General features: G+C 38.1%; 1 protein-coding gene across 2 annotated transcripts in view; it reads left to right on the plus strand.

The window, feature by feature from the left end:
* LOC111863815 (single-stranded DNA-binding protein 3) overlaps positions 1-18946 on the plus strand; it is a 329719-nt gene that overhangs the window by 295557 nt on the left and 15216 nt on the right. Inside the window, exons 12-14 of one of the 2 annotated variants that reach the window (XM_023850528.2) lie at positions 1455-1493; positions 7806-7866; positions 9480-9545. In XM_023850528.2, coding sequence (XP_023706296.1) covers positions 1455-1493; positions 7806-7866; positions 9480-9545 — 166 coding nt within the window. The remainder of the gene's footprint in view (positions 1-1454; positions 1494-7805; positions 7867-9479; positions 9546-18946) is intronic. The other variant, XM_023850529.2, reaches the window with a different exon arrangement.

Genomic DNA, 18946 nt, shown 5'->3' on the forward strand with positions numbered 1-18946 from the left:
CTTATCTATCAGACTTCACAGCATATCGTGGTTCACAATCATGAAGGGCATAGAAACTGTAATTCATGTTCATGAAGAAGGAATACAGAGGATTTATATGCAAAAAATATTTTGAAAGCTGGTGTTCATTAAATGCTGCTCTTATTGTACTTGAATTGAAATAGGTTTTGTGATTTTCTTTAGCAGTTATACCCATATATACATATTGACCATATTTACCATTCTTTTCAGATCTAATTATGTTATACGCTGAAATTATAGTAATTGAAATAAACACTGGTTGGTAATTGAGACACTTTTATTAAAACAAAGACCGTGATTATTCCGTCATTATCGACATGTTCAAACAATAAATATTGGGTCCAGTTGTCTGATTGTTCGAAGCAACAAACATTCTTGTTCAAGTTGCCACATTATCCTCAACCTACTAGTGTGGAGATATTGTGGTAAATATTACTTAAACAAATTAGTTTTTGGTTGGTAATTAAATTATGTTTGGCCTTAGAATGTCCAAAATTGTGTAAATAGTTTTATAAGTAAGTATCATCTATAACAAGCTGGTGCCCAGATATGATGTATACTGGGCCTACGGAGCCCACTTCTGAAATTTCAAGATATTACTTGTTAGATACTTTTTTCTTTCCTTTATGCATGGGATATGGTCACTTCATCTCGATCTTCTAGATTTAATTACATAATAGCAGTAAACTGAAACTTCCGACAGTTATGTTGTTCAGTTTGTAGTTGTCACTTTTTGTCACTCAGAGCAGCAAGCTTGTCAGTAATATAAAGCTTCCACATTAGCCCTGTCTGAATAGCAGTCATGTACAAACTTTTATTTAACACAGTTACAGTCCACATTTAAACAGTGTACTGCACCATTCTGTTATGAGGTGGTATTCCATTGAATTCCAGATGGTGGCAGAAGGTTCAGCTGTGTGGTCCTGGCCTGGGCTAAATCAAGAACTAAAGTCTGAGTCATGTGTCTGATTGTGTACACTTGTCAGATACAGGAGTCAGATGATGGAAAATATTATTCAACTCTTGGTGAAATGTGTTAGACTCCCCTCATACATCGTACTTGAATCATACTGTCCACATACAAATTTCTGACATGAAAGTTTTGAAGTACTGAATGAGAGCAAGTGGTTTTATGGTTTTCTTCAGTCCCTTAGGCAAGTGCTGTGAAAATACTTTAGAGCATGCTATATTGTCTTCTATAATTGACACTTCATGTTATCTTCTAAATTATGCACAGGCTGCCTAAGCCTCTTAGTGATGTATTAGTAATGGAGATTTTAAGCTCCACGATACTTATAGTCCTGGTTGACATAACCTCATCTTATTTTCAACTTAATATCTAACATGAAGATGTTTCATTTTGGGATTACTTAAGCTGCAAGTTTGTATTATATTATGTTTTGAGTATCTAATGTTGAAATTCTGTTTTTCAGCCCATGAACTACTCTTCGTCATCACCAGGCAATTATGGCGTAAGTGGTTTTGATTTGAAGTCTTTGCTGTGAAGATGGTTCACATTTTATCCTCTGTGTTGTGACACTGTGCTGTTGTCTTGTTGCTGACAGATACCAGCATCTTGACAGAACATACTGCTTCTTTCACTTCAGAAGACAGCTGCAGTATGTTCCTCCAAAACATTGGTACTCAATGTGAGGCAGCATGAGGGTTAGGCACATTCTCCACTGGTTGAGCACTTGATTGTAGGGGTGGCTCCAAAAGTGGTTCACACATCTTCACATAATCCATTCCTTGTAATTTAGAAGACATAGCCATTTTTTTTAAACATATTCTTTTCTGGTAAGGCCTACCTATATATAACTCAGATAATCCCTGTAGTATAGGAGCTGTACTACTCATACATCTGTGAACAGATAGTTACAGAGCCATATATGTGTGCCCGGATATGCACGTGTGCATGCACATGCACACAGAGATACGCAGGTACCACCCAGAGGCAAATGTAAAGAGCACCAGAATATCGCAGTTTTCTAATTAGGTCTAGCCTGGCATTTGCTCAGAGTTTTAATGTTTTATTAATTTCGTTTGTGCAGATAGGTCCCTTAATTTGCTACAAATAATTTGAATAATTTCTAGACAGGGGTAACATCTCTCATAGTTGTTAATAATGCTTGAATGAGCAGTTATAGAAATCACTATGATGAATTCAGATATATGCTCTCACTGCAGCGCCTTAATTCTGTATCAGTCTTATACGTGGAGATCGAAAAGTTGCGCACATCCCACTAAGCAGTTATATTTTGCTGGTTTAATGCACAAACTACAAGACATACAGTACTTTCTATTTATTTTTATAACCTTACATCTTAGAAATTCAAAATCAAATCATGTGTTTACAACATATGCTCAAAATGGCTTCTCTGTTCAGCAATGCATGCGTGAGCTCTTTTTACCATGTTTGAGGCCACTTTGTGGAGCAAAATCAAATCATGTCTTTACAACATATGCTCAAAATGGCTTCTCTCTTCAGCAATGCATGCGTGAGCTCTTTTTACCATGTTTGAGGCCACTTTGTGGAGCACCTGCAAACTGATGCCGTTAATCGCCATGGTAATGTTCCTGTGTATGCGGATTGTTTTTATAGACCATTCCTTTGAGGTACCCCCAAAGGAAAAAATATGCAGGTGACAAATCAGGTGAACGCGGGGGCCACAATCCTTTTGAAATGAGACGGTCACCGAAAATCTTGCGCAAGAACTGCATGGTTTCATTAGATGTGTGACATGTGACACTCTCTTGCTGCAACCAGCGCCCACGTTCATCAAATTCAAGAAGCGCGATAAACTGTGTAATGATGACTTGGTACACTGCACTATTCACTGTTGTTTCAAAGAAAATTGGGCGCACTATTCAATGATTTGATAGAGCACACCACACTCCAATTTTCTGACAGTGCAAGGGCTTTTCATGTAACACATGTGGATTTTCAGATGACCAAATCCTATTGTTTTGAGTGTTCACATAGCCACTAAGGTGAAACCATGCTTCGTCAGTGAAGAAAACCTGATCAAACTCTTCCATTCCGTGAAAACTTGTTGTTCTTGGGAACGCAATAAACAAAGCTATACTGCAGAAGTTGTGTGAACAATACATGACAGATAGCATTTCTACTTGTTGTTAGTACTCCTACAGTACCATCTAGTGGTAGGAGATATATTAACTGCAATACAATTTATAACAACTTAATTTGATGTGCATGAATTTTTGATCCTCCTGTACATTGAAGGGCTTTCTTTACTTTCTCGCATACTTAGTTTGAGGAACTATTTTGACTGTGAAAAAATTCTTGAGGTTTTGATAGATTCATCTGCTTACAGCACCCCTAGATGCAAAAAGGTGGATTTGGATTTTTGTGTGTGTGTGTGTGTGTGTGCGCGCGTGCGTGCGTGCGCAAGCATGCACCCATACAGGAATTTGTATATGTTGTAACCATTTTTCTTCGGTTCTGCTAGCCCCGGTAGAGCAATTCGACTCCTGTCAGGGCGTGTTGACTGGCCACGACTTGGGTGATTAGTGGGGCTTTAGGCGTAGGGAAGTCACCTCAACACCAATTAACTGTATGGAGTCTTTATTAAATCTGCACTATTTGTACGGAAACAGCACCGTAATGGTACACTTCACAGATTCGTGCATGTAGGCTTACTTACTGTTCTGAGACACACACTTAATAGTCACCACAGGGCGTGTTTACAAGGATCAGAACACGTGTACCCCTGGTGAAGGTAAATTTCAGAGTCCTCCTTGCCAGGCACCCTCTGAATGGTAAATATTTGCCCTGGTTACCCAAAATTTGGGCAAAGGACCCCCCACTTCAGATGATGATTGGCTGGACCGGGCAGACTGGGAGGTTGCTTATCATTCTCCTCCAATTAGAAAAGCGAATATCCACTAGTGTACAGTTTAGGGGTGAACTTTGCCACCTGCTGCGTGGCTGTCAAACTGAGATTTTGGGGTTGCAGGAAACGACGCTGCTAAATTTATGACTTCCCCTGTCAAGTTTAGAATTTCTAAAGAACTCGGCCTTGTTTTACGCATTAAATTGACTGATTTACGGATGGGCAGCTGGCTTCAAGCTTGACCCAAGCCACTTGCTGCATGTCTCAGGGGGAAAATTTCAAATTGTGGGGCGAAAGTGAGGAATTTCACAAAACCCTAACCATACACAAACATCAATTGACCTTCCCATAAACTGGACAGTTACAATCTATGTTCAAAGGCTATTCAGAAATTAATCTCTGGTGGGCTGTTATTAAAACAAACAAAAAATAAGTACGTACATAAGCTTCTTTTTAACGGAGTCATCGCTGGAACTGAGGCACTTCTTACGTCGGGGGATACGTTTTTGTATGCCTGTGTCAGAGAAGTCTGCCGCCTGTGAACTCAGCCATGTTTTGACACCTTCCAGCAATTCCTCATTATTGTTTAAGCACAGTGATCTCAGTGAGTTCTTCAGGTAGGTAAACAGGTGGGACAAGTGAGATCAGGGCTGTAAGTATGGTGGCCAAACAACTCCCATTTGAAATGATGCAGCAGTGCTCAGGTGTGAGCAGCTTCATGTGGACACGCATTGTCATGGTGGAGCACTACACTGGATATCAGCATTCAACACCTTTCATTCTGAATGACCAGCCCTCTGCAGTTTTTTTAGTGTTTTGCAGTACGCTTATGACATTACTGTGGTCCCTTGTTGCAATAAATTCCACCATCACTGCTCCTTTCCTGTCTCAGAAAACAGTTGCCATCAGCTTTCTGGCAGACCTTCATTTACACTTTTTCGCCTTGTTTTGTGAATGTCTGTGCATCCACTGCTCTGAGTGCTCTTTGGTTTTAACTTTCACAAATGAAACCCTGGTTTCATTAGTTGTTACTAGTATGAAGTGACAGAAATTTATCGCCATCTTTGTGGTATTGCTCAAAAGAAGTCAAAGCCGAAGCCATTCACTGCATTTTGTGTGCAACTCTGAGCATTTTTGGAACCCATTTTTCACAAAACTTGTGATAGCCTAGCCTAACAGTGATAATCTCATAGAGAAGCGTATGTGAAATTTGTGAAAATTCACATGAAAGTTCTGATGTTGTGAATGGCCATCTTCCACAGATTTTTTAGTCAACACTTAAATAAGATTGTTATTCAACTCTTTAATGAACCGTCACAACACAGCAAATAGTAAAACATCAACGTCAGCGTTCAGCTATGGCTTTGCTACATGTTTCGGCCACTATCGGCCATCATAAGGCAAATACGCATCAACAAAAATCTACCATTTAACTGCAACCATAAAATGGATATAACACTGTTAATGGTACAATTTTAAAATTGCTTATGTAAAAATACAAACGTTCAGATTATATAAAAATTAAAAATTGGATCGTTATTCACTACAGAAGGTTGATCACTTTGCTTTTTATCAACAGTATTTGTTTGCTGGTCTTTGAACATTCTACCCCATTGTCTTACAGTTCCAACACTCATTATATTTTGGCTGTAAACGGGGCATAATTCATGACAAATTTCCACAGAACTCGATGTTTTTGTCCTGAAGCAAGTAGATAGCATTGCGATTTTCACAGCTGATGGAATTATCAGTTGCAGGGCACATCATAAGACACGCTGTAGAGACAAGAATAAACACTAGGTAATCAGCTATATGATGGTGTATAAGGCAGTGAGTCACGTGATGCTACCTTGCATCTGTGAGCTCTCCCCTGCTCCTACGTTAGCAGCCTAAAAACAGAATTTACTTTCTGGATGGCCCTTGTGTCTGTGCATGCATGTATTTCCTGCTAGAACCTGAATAATATGATAGTGAGTTTATCCATTGTAACTTGGTGCCTGGTGAAAAGCAATATTCTGACTCCAAAAAGATACAGGTTCCAAACACAGAATTACATTTTTTCTTGAAAACTGCTTCGTTTAAATTAAATTAATTTCTGGGGATCTCCTCCCTAAATAAAACTGTACACATGGCACTTCAGGAAAATAACTGTATATCCTCTAGTGTGTTTAACATGAGATGTCAATTTTCTCAAAAAGCAGCTCTACCAGTTTTGATTAAATGTAAATATTCTGTAGGGGCAGTGGACCCAAATAATATTATCATGATTGCAGTGACTGTAGATGGAGTTGGATTGGTAATTTAATTCATTGAACTCTTACAACTTGCAGCTGCAAGTAAGGATTATGCTGTCACTATTTTACACACATCACAAATCACTATAGTACACATCAGGTCTCCTCAGTCTGTTCCAGTCTTCACTAGTCATTGCTTGGTATCAACCTCCAATGGCTGACATTCCACTTCATCCAGGTTCTAAAACTGTCCCCAGCCTCAGCTGCTAGCTTCTAACAGCAACAGCTTCAGCAGTCCTCTAAATTAGTCACTCACCAACCAGCGTACTCACTATGACTGACTGCTCTTTGAGTCAGTCAGAGTCACTTTACGATTTTGGTTTACTGCCAGTCATTTCATCTTGGCGCCAAGCCCCTTGAGATCCAAGACCAGTATTTTTTTTTAACTGAACTGTAGTGTGTTTTAGTCCTCATGTAACATCCTCTGTGGCAAGAGGATATGTCTTATGTTTACAATTGCTGCTGGCCCTTGCCACTGTAGTCATCTTTGGGTCGGAGTCCAGTGGGACTCATGACCATATTTCAGTCTCTCAGACTCGAGACTCCCCGTATTTATATACCCCAGGAACAGATTGGCCCAGTTATACCCCCAGGCACTGCATTGTTTTGCATTGCCTCTTACGAGTTGCGGAGCTACAGCGGAGGTATTTCAGCCTTTCTTCACATGGGGTCTGCTGTTCAAGAGTCAGCTTGGCTCATTATATAGTCCCAGCTTTATTCTCTTGTTGCCATGGAAACATGCTTAATTGTGGAGCTGTTATATAGGAACAACTGTTGTATAGTTGCTTATTTCACCTTCACTGCATAGCAAGGGGCTTACATCCTACAGTGTTTTATAGGCTGAAACATTACTGAACATAATGGGAGATGAACAGTAGACCCCCAGCAGGGGCTCTGTCACAAAATATTTTTTTAAATGGCTGGAACAATCTTGATTAAATGTTACTCTTCATAGTAGTTATAGCCTCAAGTAAAACAGAATTGGTCATATTCTGCTCTCTAGATATTAAATATTATTTCAGAGTAGTAGAAGGCTGTAATCCATTAGTCATGTTTGAGGAAGTATGGAAAATGTCTTTGCACTGATTTTTAAATTTATTCTACAGTGAAGTTTAGTTTGCAGAAGTTTCATATTTCTGTAAGTGCTTCATTTTATTGAACAGTGGCACAGAAGCTTTAATATATGCAGTGTAGTGACAGACAGTAGCTACCAGAACAATTCCATTAATGCAGATTAACATATTATATCGAACAGATGTTGAATCATATCACCAGTATACTCGCCAGATGTATCCACAAGAGAAACTATATCTGTGCATGCTGTTGCAATTTCTTCATATCAGTTTCCTTACCAAGATATGAAAGTATGGTCTTTTATATTATGTATTATTATTATTATTATTATTATTATTATTATTATTATTATTATTATTATTATTATTATTATTATTATTATTTTACTGNTGAACAGGTGGTTGGGTTTACTAAAATGTAAATATCATGACATTGGTTGAAAAGCTGTACTATCATGATAAAGTAATTGCTTCATGTGGTTAAGGGGTTGATAAAGAGAAATATCTAAGCAGCTCTAAATGTTGATGTGCAGTTCATTGATGTCAATTTTTATGTATTCTAGGGACCACCAGGCTCTACTGGGCCACCTGGGCCAGGCACACCCATCATGCCCAGCCCACAAGGTGAGCCAGATGTTCAGTTGGTGGCAGATGACTCACGAAGCCCATCTGAGTTGGATGCTGAACCATGAATGGACACCTGCACTCTAGCGGACATGGACTGTGACTTTACCTTTATCCAAGGCACAAAGTATCCTGCATGAAACAATTCTGTTTAACTCAACCAAGTCTGCTTTTGATGACTATCAAATAATATTTTAAAAATGCTATGTTCAAAAGCCTAAGCTTTATTTGTTCTCCTAACATGAGCTGTATATAATTTAAATTAAATGATTGCCATTGTTGCTGTGAGTTATTAGTCAAGTATGCAAGCTTGAAGAATCAAAGTATGAGCTCATTTATATGCTTTGGCTTCTCTTTTGCTTGGTCTTTGCAATGTTAAGCTACTGCTGTTGCTTGTTGTATGTTGTGGTGGACAAAGTGGCACTGGGGCATTTTTTCTCTGAGTATTTTGGTTTCTGCTGCCAATTTTCATTCCACCGATTGCTCAACAATCATATATCATCTCGGGTTGGTACAGTAGGCCAGTGGCTGCAGTACCGAGTGGACCCAGTCTGACCCCATGAAAAAAGAAGGAAAGAGTATGAGGCATGCAGTAAAGTATGGGGGGGGGGGTCCACTTTGAAAACTTAAAGATAAGATGCTAAAGGAGTATATTATGTTTGGTATTTTGCAGCTTTATACATATCTTTAGTGTAACTTTCAATTCTTATATGTTTGTTACCAGTAAAATGGGCAGTTCATCTTTGTATCCAAGTGAAGGGGAAAAAACCATAGTGGTTTGTGTATATGCATGTTTGTTATTCAGATTTTGCAAGGAATGCTGTATTTTCTAACTGGTCTAACTCTGTTTAATGAAAACTACAGTCATACTTAATGGGGAACTTTGTCTTATAATGATCTTCGTATAGAATGTCAACTTTGTAAATGTTAACATAAGGAATTTTTGCATAATTATTGGAACCAGTCATCAGGTTAAGTATTACATTGCAAGCACAAGTCTTTTAATACCTATAAATTTAATTTGCTCTTTGTTATTGACATGCTTTCTTACCATATTTATTGGATGCACATAATTCATAAAATTTAACTTTTCCTTAAAAATAAGTAGGAGAGTTATTGCTTTTATGTTATCATTCAGTGGCTAGTTGTAAATAAAATTAAAAAAGAAATATTATGTAAATTTTTAAGTGACATGAAATTGAAAATGATATAAAATTGTATAAATTTGCTGTAAAAGATGGAGACCAATTAGGGTCATCCAAATTTTGAATAAGTGATTTTAGAAACACAGTTGCATGTATGTTAGTATAATGTAATGTGCACATCAAAATTCATATATAATTGCAAATAAGGATAGAATTGTTGTATATAGAGTAGATATGCGTAAAACTATTATTGAGGGTCCACTTATCAAATCTAATAACAGATTTGCAATGACTCATGATATGCCTCTCTTGGGTCCATTGCCATGTTGTTCTGCTTTTCCTTCTTTGCATGAATGTTTTATTTTTTCGTTTTCATTCTCTTCATAGTACAGGTCCTTGTTTAATGGCTGCTTTCACATATACAATTTGGATGATGAAAAAAACACTGATTGTATACTTTGTTTCTAGGTTCTGTGGGTCCCTATTCCCCTGCTAGTCACCGAATGCCCACTCCCAGTCCTGTGACAAGACAAGGTGAATACTGATTATGTAGGATACAACCCACAACCTGTCCATTTCCATGGACTCCATTCTGCCACTCTCTCTTTGATCCTGTTACACATTTCGAATGTAATAGACTAGAGTCTATAAGATTTGAGATTTTCTTACTCGCAAAGATTCATACTGTGGTATTCTGTGTTAAAGACTCCGTGATGTAGGCGGGTAGGTGGGTGCCATAATTTCAGAGATGACTTCTTCTTTGGAATCACTCCATCTTCAGCCTTGAAGATTGAGGCAGAATATTCCACTCAAATGTTGGTACCCACCTTCCAGACTACAGCAGAGTGCCATAACCCACAAGACCACAGGATGAGTATTAGTCTCTGTTCCATAGGAAGTTCCAAAATATTAATAATGTTATTGCTCATAGTCTGAAAAAATCAACAGTAAAGCAAAACAAGAGTGCAAATACTTTTTTCAGTACATTCTCTGGATTGTATAATGCAGTATAAAAGGAATAAGTAATCATCTAAATAAGGCTTTGAGTGGTCATAAAATGGATGCCAAAATCATCCTGAAGGTTTCTCCTTAATGTATAATGTAAGCGAAATTTAATATTAGAAATCTGAGGATTATTTTATGCATTGTGTCTCCACAACATCTTTAGTGTGTCTGCATGTGAGTAAGGAGAAAAACTAAGTTTATGAATTCCCTGAAAAATCTTACGTCACTAATGAAAAGTAGTCATCTGTGATTATTGAGGAAAACATTTCTAATTCTGTTATATCTTATATGATGAAACGGTTCTGTTAGACATAAATCTGCACTTTTTATCATATAAATGCCTTCAGAAATTAGTCTTGTCTATGATAACACACAAGATACAGAATTATTTACATACTGGTATTTATTATTTATGTTGCACTGCAAAAACTGGTTTATAAATAGTCTTAAAGTCAGAAGTTTATTGGAGAATTGCTTAAAAGATTTTATTTTATGTCCTATATAAGAGTACTGTGCATGTAGTGAATGTGTACATTTCAGTTTAATAGTTTAGTTTATTTCCTAAACTTTTTAGTTGCTTACATATGTAATCTGGGAAAGCACATCAGGAATATCACTGCAAAGAGAATACTGTGAAGTAGTGTGATAATTAATACCAGAATTAAATGTTGCATTCTATCTTAGTGTTTCCTGAGATAACAATTTACAAAACACAGTGAGCTATTCATTTATTTATAGTTCCAAAAAATCCATAGAGGCATCTGCCTCAGATATAGAACAAGTCAATAATACAATATAACATATAAATATACATACATAATCAGTCATCATCGTCAAAATTTAAATACTCAATACAACAAAACTACTGTACAGCAATACATTCTATATATCAAAATAACATTTAAAATTACATACATGATCAAAAGACCACCAAGATCCTTAATATACTAATATAAAATCTATTTTCTTAATATATAATACACCTGTATCACAACAGTAATAGCACGCTTTTCCTGAGTATTCATTCCACAGTCCATTGCATTCTAGCAATAGGCAACAGTGTTAATTTAAATATACATTTTACTCATTCATTCATTTATTACAGTTAAAAAATCCACAAAGGAGTCTGCTTCAAATATAGAAGAAGTCAGCAGTGCAGTATAACACATAAATATACATGCATAATCAGATAGTCATCATCATCAAAATTTGAAATACAACACAACAAAACTACTGTACAACAATACATTCTATATATCAAAATAACATTTAAAATTACATACATGATTAAAAGACCACCAGGACTCTTAATATAGTAATATAAAATCTATTTTCTTAATATATGATACACCTATATCACAACAGTAATAGCACGCTTTTCCTGAGTATTCATTCCACAGTCCATTGCATTCTAGCAATAGGCAACAGTGTTAATTTAAATATACATTTTACTCATTCATTCATTTATTACAGTTAAAAAATCCACAAAGGGGTCTGCTTCAAATATAGAAGAAGTCAGCAGTGCAGTATAACACATAAATATACATGCATAATCAGATAGTCATCATCATCAAAATTTGAAATACAACACAACAAAACTACTGTACAACAATACATTCTATATATCAAAATAACATTTAAAATTACATACATGATTAAAAGACCACCAGGACTCTTAATATAGTAATATAAAATCTATTTTCTTAATATATGATACACCTATATTACAGCAGTGATAGCACCCTTTTCCTGAGTATTTTATTCCGTATTCCGTTGCATCCTAGCAATAGGCAACATTGTTTACTAAACATACATAAGGTATTCAAATTATGATGTCATTTATAAGTAAATATCACATCTGCATGCAAGGGTACAATATGGGACTTACTTCATTCCCACTGAAGCTAAGGAGCCATGTGGCAGTGCAGTCTTGAGTACAGAGGATATCCCAGAAATGAGTACAGAAAATTGCAGGGTACTATGGCCCAAAACAGTGAAAATAGACTATATCAACATAGGTCAGGAGATGCTTTGAAAATGAACTGGAACCATTCAGAGGTATGCTAGGAACATTTTTGAAAGAAACCGGATTTTAAAATTGACCGTATGAATGACTACATGTATCGTGCCTTCCCCATTCAAGAGCAAAAAAACACAGTCTTCATGGTGCAGGTGCAACAGTAGAATAGTAGAACTTCAGCTGCAAAAGCAGGTTTATTATCATAAGTCAGTACACCACAAGTTTAAACGTTTGTCAGACAAGTGTTATCAATAACAAACGAATTCTGTTCAAGCAATAATAATTTTTGTTAGGGTTACAGTGGATGCTGCTCAAAATGTTGGCCTTGCACTGCCACACAAGCTTTTTTCAAACAATGCGTGGATTTGCTGAAAATGCCAGGATTGTTGCAGGCCAAGGTATGGACATTTTGAACACCCTGCAGTGATTCATCTACAGTATCTACCACCAAAGCATATGATGGTTATCTTTTGATGACCCCAAAGGATAAAGATCAAGGGGATTCAGGTCTGGTGAACAACTTGGCCAGGCTACTGATCCCTTCCGTCATATCCATCACCCAGTGTAGGCAATCTCAGAGTAGTTTCAGGTGGCATAACTGAAATGGGATGGGGCACCATCATGAATGAACCACATAATTAAGCAAATATTCAAAGCGGCAGTATCCAGTAACTTTGGCAAAGTGTGCTCAAAAAATGTTAGGAAGGAGCACCATTGAATCTGGGAGACAAAATGTTTGGGCCTACAAAACAGCTCACAGTACCAACCCAAATGTTAATTGAGAACTGCTGTTGATGTGTTGGATTGAACTGTACTGTGTGGGTTTCTGTTACTCCACATGGGTCTGTTATGGAAATTTAGTGTACCGTTCTGTGTGAAGCCTTTGCCTGTGAAAAATACATGGCTGTTGTAGAAGGGATCTTCATCACACTGTTGAAGATGGATGAATGAACGTGAAGTAGACTTAGAGCTTATGCCTGTTGCAAATGATATGAGTACAGCAATTTTCATTGGAGAGCCTGCCACACTGTTGTGCTCACCGCGTGTTTGTGATGAGTGTTGCTTTGGGGTTTTTCTTGTAGATCTCAGTATAATTTCTTTCACATCAACTGTTTATGCACTTCATCATTTTATGCGGTCTGCCATAAGAGGGTGAACATTATCAGTTTCCCTGATCTGATGATTAATGGAATTAAGTCCATATTGGCATATTCTGACATTTTTATGGTTGTCTATTGTAAACACAGACTTACAAGTCAATTACAACACTGACAAAACAGTGCTTGACTGTACATGCAGTTCGCTTGAAATGAATGCCCGATGTCACGTGTTCCTGAACACGGTCAGCGCACTGTCACTGTAGATGTTGTTTAACACATTCAGTGACTTTGAATGGGAAAGATGATATGGATAAAAGACAGTCCAGTCCATTAAATTGTTGCTGGACCACATGAGCAAAGCCATTCATAGTTTTAGGACCCATGACCTTGTTTACGTTTGTTCCAAGACTGTTTATGCGTTTGGAAATGCGGTTTCCTCTTTGACAAGAGGAAGAGTTTTGTCTTTCTGAGTAGGTGCCACGTTTATTGCACTGCAGCTGATAAAAGATGAGTGACGTTTCACGTGTTGCACTCTAAACTCCAGTTTCCTTCAGATTTTCTTTGTAACCAACATTTTAATCTTGCTGTTACTGGAACACTTTCAGATGTCTCTAATTTGATACTGAAGATCTTCTGGACCCATGTTTATATAAACCATTTTAACTGGTTTTGGCCATAGTACTTACCGTGAAATTTTCTGTACTTACTTTTGTGACTCTTTGCGCCATGAATGTGAAACTTTGTTTCCAGTACAGATTGGCTACAAGGTTTTTAGTGCTTTAGTTCTCTCTGTGTACATGGTAGGGCTTCCATTGTTTTAGCCAGCAACTGAGGCACACTCATATTTCTCTCAACATCCTTCTACATTTTTTTCTAGCCCATAACATTAATTTATGAATAATACATTTTATTCTTGCTTAAGTGGCCATGTTACAAGAAACTTAATACTGCAAATTCTGTGAGAAAAGAGTGTGTATGCAATGCATTTTATTTAAAAGAAATATTACAAATTCTTGATAATATTACAGAAAAGTAAATGTTTGTGTAGTATGGCAGTTTATGCGTGTACAGTGTGGTGTCAGACGGTGAAGAGAATTCTGTCTCAAGCTACCTTTGTAGCACTTCTTCACCACATACTTTCTTATAACTTATCCCTCACTACTTCTAGAAACTAAGGCACTCCATATTTATTCACTTGAAGATTAGGGTGGTCAAGAACCTATGCTTATCTTGCATACCAGGGGCCAGCTGACAGGAATATCTGTGCATGATTTTCTGTGATCCTCTTCCAAAGAGCCTCGTTGTAGCTTCAGATTTCCCAGTGTGAATATGCTCTGTGTTCTATCATGCCATATTTCATTGCTCCACCATATTACCATTACCCTTCATAAACATCGTGTAGGATTTTCTGTACAGAAAATGATTTATACTTCTGGTACTGTGGTCTATCATGAATACATACTGGATATCCAGTTTTTTTTATAATTATTGGCCTTCATATTATGTGTAATTGCTGCATCCATGGACACATTTCCTGATCGATCAGCTACAGTCATAGTAAAATTGCAGCAACTTTGTATATTGAAGTGTGTGTACTGGTGTACAGAAGATGCTGTATTACATCTACAGTCACTCATACACATGACCGGCTGGCACCTTATCAGGAATTACTTGGGATGAGTGGCCTTAAGAAGGGAGCAGCAGGCACTGTTGGACAGTAAGCACAGTGAGAATCGAGCCATGGAAGGAAGGCAAAGTCAATGCTATAATCTCCACACTTTCTAAATCGAGTCTGAATATACTGTCACATGTTGGGCGTGGGTTCGAATCCAACTTCTGACACCAAATTGTCACGTGTTGGGTGTATAACGCGACAGATAACTTCACACCTTATTGAATATAGCAAATTTTATTTCACACTCGCTCATACAATCACACAGTTTACAATCTCACAGCTATTGCTATCTGCAGTATTATACGTAGCTGATTCCAAAAGTAAGGTCTCCAAAGCGCTGGGTAATTTTTCGTGCGGCTGTTGGCAACCCTGTTGCATTCGTTGCTTCCCCCACTCCCCCCAATACCACCAAGTATGCGCGCACGTAGCTAGGACGCTCAGTCTTTGCATGGTTGCCGTTAGAAATGGAGCTCCAGATTACTAAAACCGTGAAGTGTGAGATTCGCGCAGTTATTTGGTTTTTGAACTCAAAAGGGACTAAACCAATTGAAATTCATCGTCAATTGGTGGAAGTGTATGGCGAGTCGTGCATGGACATAAAGAACGTCCGCAACTGGTGTAGGGAGTTTGAATCTGGTCGTACTGCAATACACGACGAAAAAAAACTGTGAGACCGTCAATTTCTGACGAGACAGTCGCGAAGATTGAGCAAGTCATGCGTCAGGATAGGCGCATCACACTCGGTGATCTCTGCATTTCGGTTCCCGAGGTTTCCCGAACCACCATTTATCGGGTTTTGACAGAGAAGTTGAATTATCGGAAGGTGTGCACAAAATGGGTCCCGCGAATGCTCACAGAAGACCACAAACGGCAGAGAGTTGACTCTTCCTGTGAATTTCTTCGCCGCTATGCTGACGAAAAGGACAACTTCTTGAATTCAATTGTCACAGGCGACGAAACCTGGGCGTACCACTTCACACCTGAGACAAGACAACAACAATCACGTCAGTGGCGGCATTCCTCTTCGCCTAAGCCTCGAAAATTCAAGCAAACACAGTCTGCCGGTAAAGTCATGGCAACTGTGTTTTGGGATCGAAACGGGGTATTGTTGGTTGACTTTATGGAAACTTGGACCACAATAAACGCTGAGAGATATTGTGAGACACTGAGAAAACTCAGGCGGGCGATTCAGAACCGGAGAAGAGGGATGTTGAGCAAGGGCGTAAGCATTCTCCACGATAACGCTCGCCCCCATGCTGCCCGACAAACCGTCGCTCAACTGCAACAGTTTGGATGGAACATCATCACCCATCCACCCTATAGTCCGGACTTGGCGCCCAGTGACTACCATCTCTTTCCAAAGTTGAAAGAACATTTGTCTGGAAAGCGCTTCAACAACGACGATGAGGTGAAAGCTGAGGTTCGAAGTTTGCTGAACAGCATGGAGGTGAACTGGTATGACATGGGCGTACAAAAACTGCCACTGCGCCTACAAAAATGCATCGACCGAAATGGCGATTATGTAGAGAAATGAGTACATGTTCAAGATTCAACTGATGTATCCAAAATTGAAAATAAATGTTTATTTTATATTTTCAAACATAGGAGACCTTACTTTTGGAATTACCCTCGTAGTTAGTAGGCCTGCGAAGGCTTGACTACAACTGACTGGTTGACTGACTCACTGCTGGCTAACTTGTAACTCACTGGAATAGTCTTTGCTGCTCCTTATTTAGCCGTGTTACAGACAACACAGAAAACAGTTACATAATAAGCACCACTGTTGTCTGACACCGTGTTTGCCGACAGCCTAGCAATGCTGTCAGGAGTAGCTGAGTAGCAATGGCGGCATCCTATGTTATGTCACCGCTGGGGAGGGAGGGGGTGTCCTCCATAGCACAACACGTCACACTACTTTATCTTTTAAATAATGCCAGTGGAAAAATCACATGAATCAATGTCTGGAGAATGTGGTGGTCATGAACCGTGACATTCTTTGAGGGTTGATGTCAAACATTGAAGCAATGCACAGCTGTAGAATCATGTTTGAAATGTCTGTAGAGTGGTGCTTCTTCTGTCAGTTGCTTGAAGAATGGCTGGAAGGTCTGGCTATCATCTATCAAATTGTTTCTGCATAAAAAACTGGGAATAGTACCCTTCTTGCACTCAGAATGCACAAAACTAGAGCTTTTAGATTGTGACGTGGAATTACATATATAGAAATTGATTTTCTTCACTGCAATGTCTGTTGTTCTGTGTGTGTTCATGTGGGATTCAAATAAAATGAATCCTCGTCTGAAAAGTGTCAGCTCATGAAGTAGTTCACAATTGTGAAGGGACAGAAATAAAATCTGGCTACTGAATCTCAGGACGGTAAAGAGTAGATGACTGCAACGCCATAGTTTCAGTAATATTTAGCTGAGTTACACTGCACATAAGATTCATATATAAAGAAAAGTTGATGCTGTAGTATAAACTTCTCCAGCTTGTACCTAAAGGAACAGTCTTATGTGAATACTGCAAAAAGTATTCACTCCCTTTTATCACTCTTGCTGACTCATTGGGTGGGTGGAGACTGCACATATTGGAAATTCATGCTTCAACTCAACTTGCAAGTAATCTCCCTATAGCTTCAAACTATTTATAACTGAAGATTCCTTGCCTTTGACCATTGGTAAGTCTGTGTTGAACTCTGCATAAAACTATCAATTTCAGTCATAAAAATCAGTCTGCTCTATGTGCGTTTGTTACATTAGAATAAAATTATTTTACTTGGCTTAATTTTGTTTTTTTTTTTGCTCTTCTGGCAGAGGATCAATTCATCATCTTGTCTGTTAGGTGTGTGAATTAATGTTGTGAGTTGTCCTGTTCCGTGTGAGAACACCTCATTCCTATGTATGTGGAGTAATGTTATGCGACTGAAAATTGACGAGTTTGAAGCGTTCAAAATACTTATTGCATTAGACATATTGAAAATAAAAATGTTATTAATTATGCTTTACAGATAAATGTCATGGAATCAATTCCTATACATTAGTTTGAAAGTTTCATTAAAGTGAATATTATAATAAATTAATTACAGTATATAGGAAACTGAATTTGGAATGAAGACTGTTTTGTGAATTTGACATTTTCAGAAAGTTGACATCCATTTTGTTACTCCGAATATAAATATATTCTACCCAGTGCATTAGCACATATTACAGTTTGAAGGGCCAAGAGATTAGAAAGGAGATTATAACTGTCTAAGTCTGTGAATGACACTTTGTACTAAATTTTGTAATATGCAATCTGAACTTGGGAAGTTGTGCTTGCGGTTACTATTTCTGTTGTCATGTGTATGAGTGACTATAGACGGGGTTTGGATTGGTAATTGGATTTATTGAACACTTGGAGATTGTAACTTATCGCTAATTCATGCACTCTACAATTCACTACAACATGCACTAATTCTTCTCACTCTGCTATATCTTCACTGGTTGTTGCCTGATAACGGCTTCCAGCATTGTACCTTCCTCAGCTTCTGTGTTCCTTAATGGCTGGCTACTGTCTCACATCTAAGTAAACTCTACACTTGCTCTGCTTATAACACCTTGGCACGGACTGCACAGAAATCACGTCTCACAGCACCTCTTCTGTTTTTGCATCACATAGCTGTCGCATGGACTGTGTAGAGAACATTTCTTCCCAATTAGTCCGTTAGTATGTGTTAGGAATCTGTTGCAGCCATTACCTATCACTGGCCGTTGTTTAGAGAGTCATTATTTAGCAACGGGTGTACATGGTACATTGCTCCCTCCATAAGGCTGCTTGCCCTGAATAGCATATAGGCATACTGCCATTTCTTCTTTTCTGAGGGTTGTGCTTCTTATGTCTTTAATTGTCTTCGCCTTCCTTCCATGGCTCGATTCTCACTGTGATTATTCCCCAACGGTGCCCACTGCTCCCTTCAGGCCGCTCATCCCAAGCAATTCCTGATAAGGTGCCAGCCGGTTACGTGTATGAGTGACCATAGATGTGGTTTGGATAATTAGATAATTGATAATTGGATTTATTGAGCACTTACAGATTAACTACATGTAATTATAGCTCTCTTGCAAATTCACACACACTACAATTTACTACAGCGCACAAT

This window comes from Cryptotermes secundus, unplaced genomic scaffold (assembly GCF_002891405.2).
Source record: "Cryptotermes secundus unplaced genomic scaffold, Csec_1.0 scaffold1176, whole genome shotgun sequence".
Lineage (NCBI taxonomy): Eukaryota > Metazoa > Arthropoda > Insecta > Blattodea > Kalotermitidae > Cryptotermes > Cryptotermes secundus.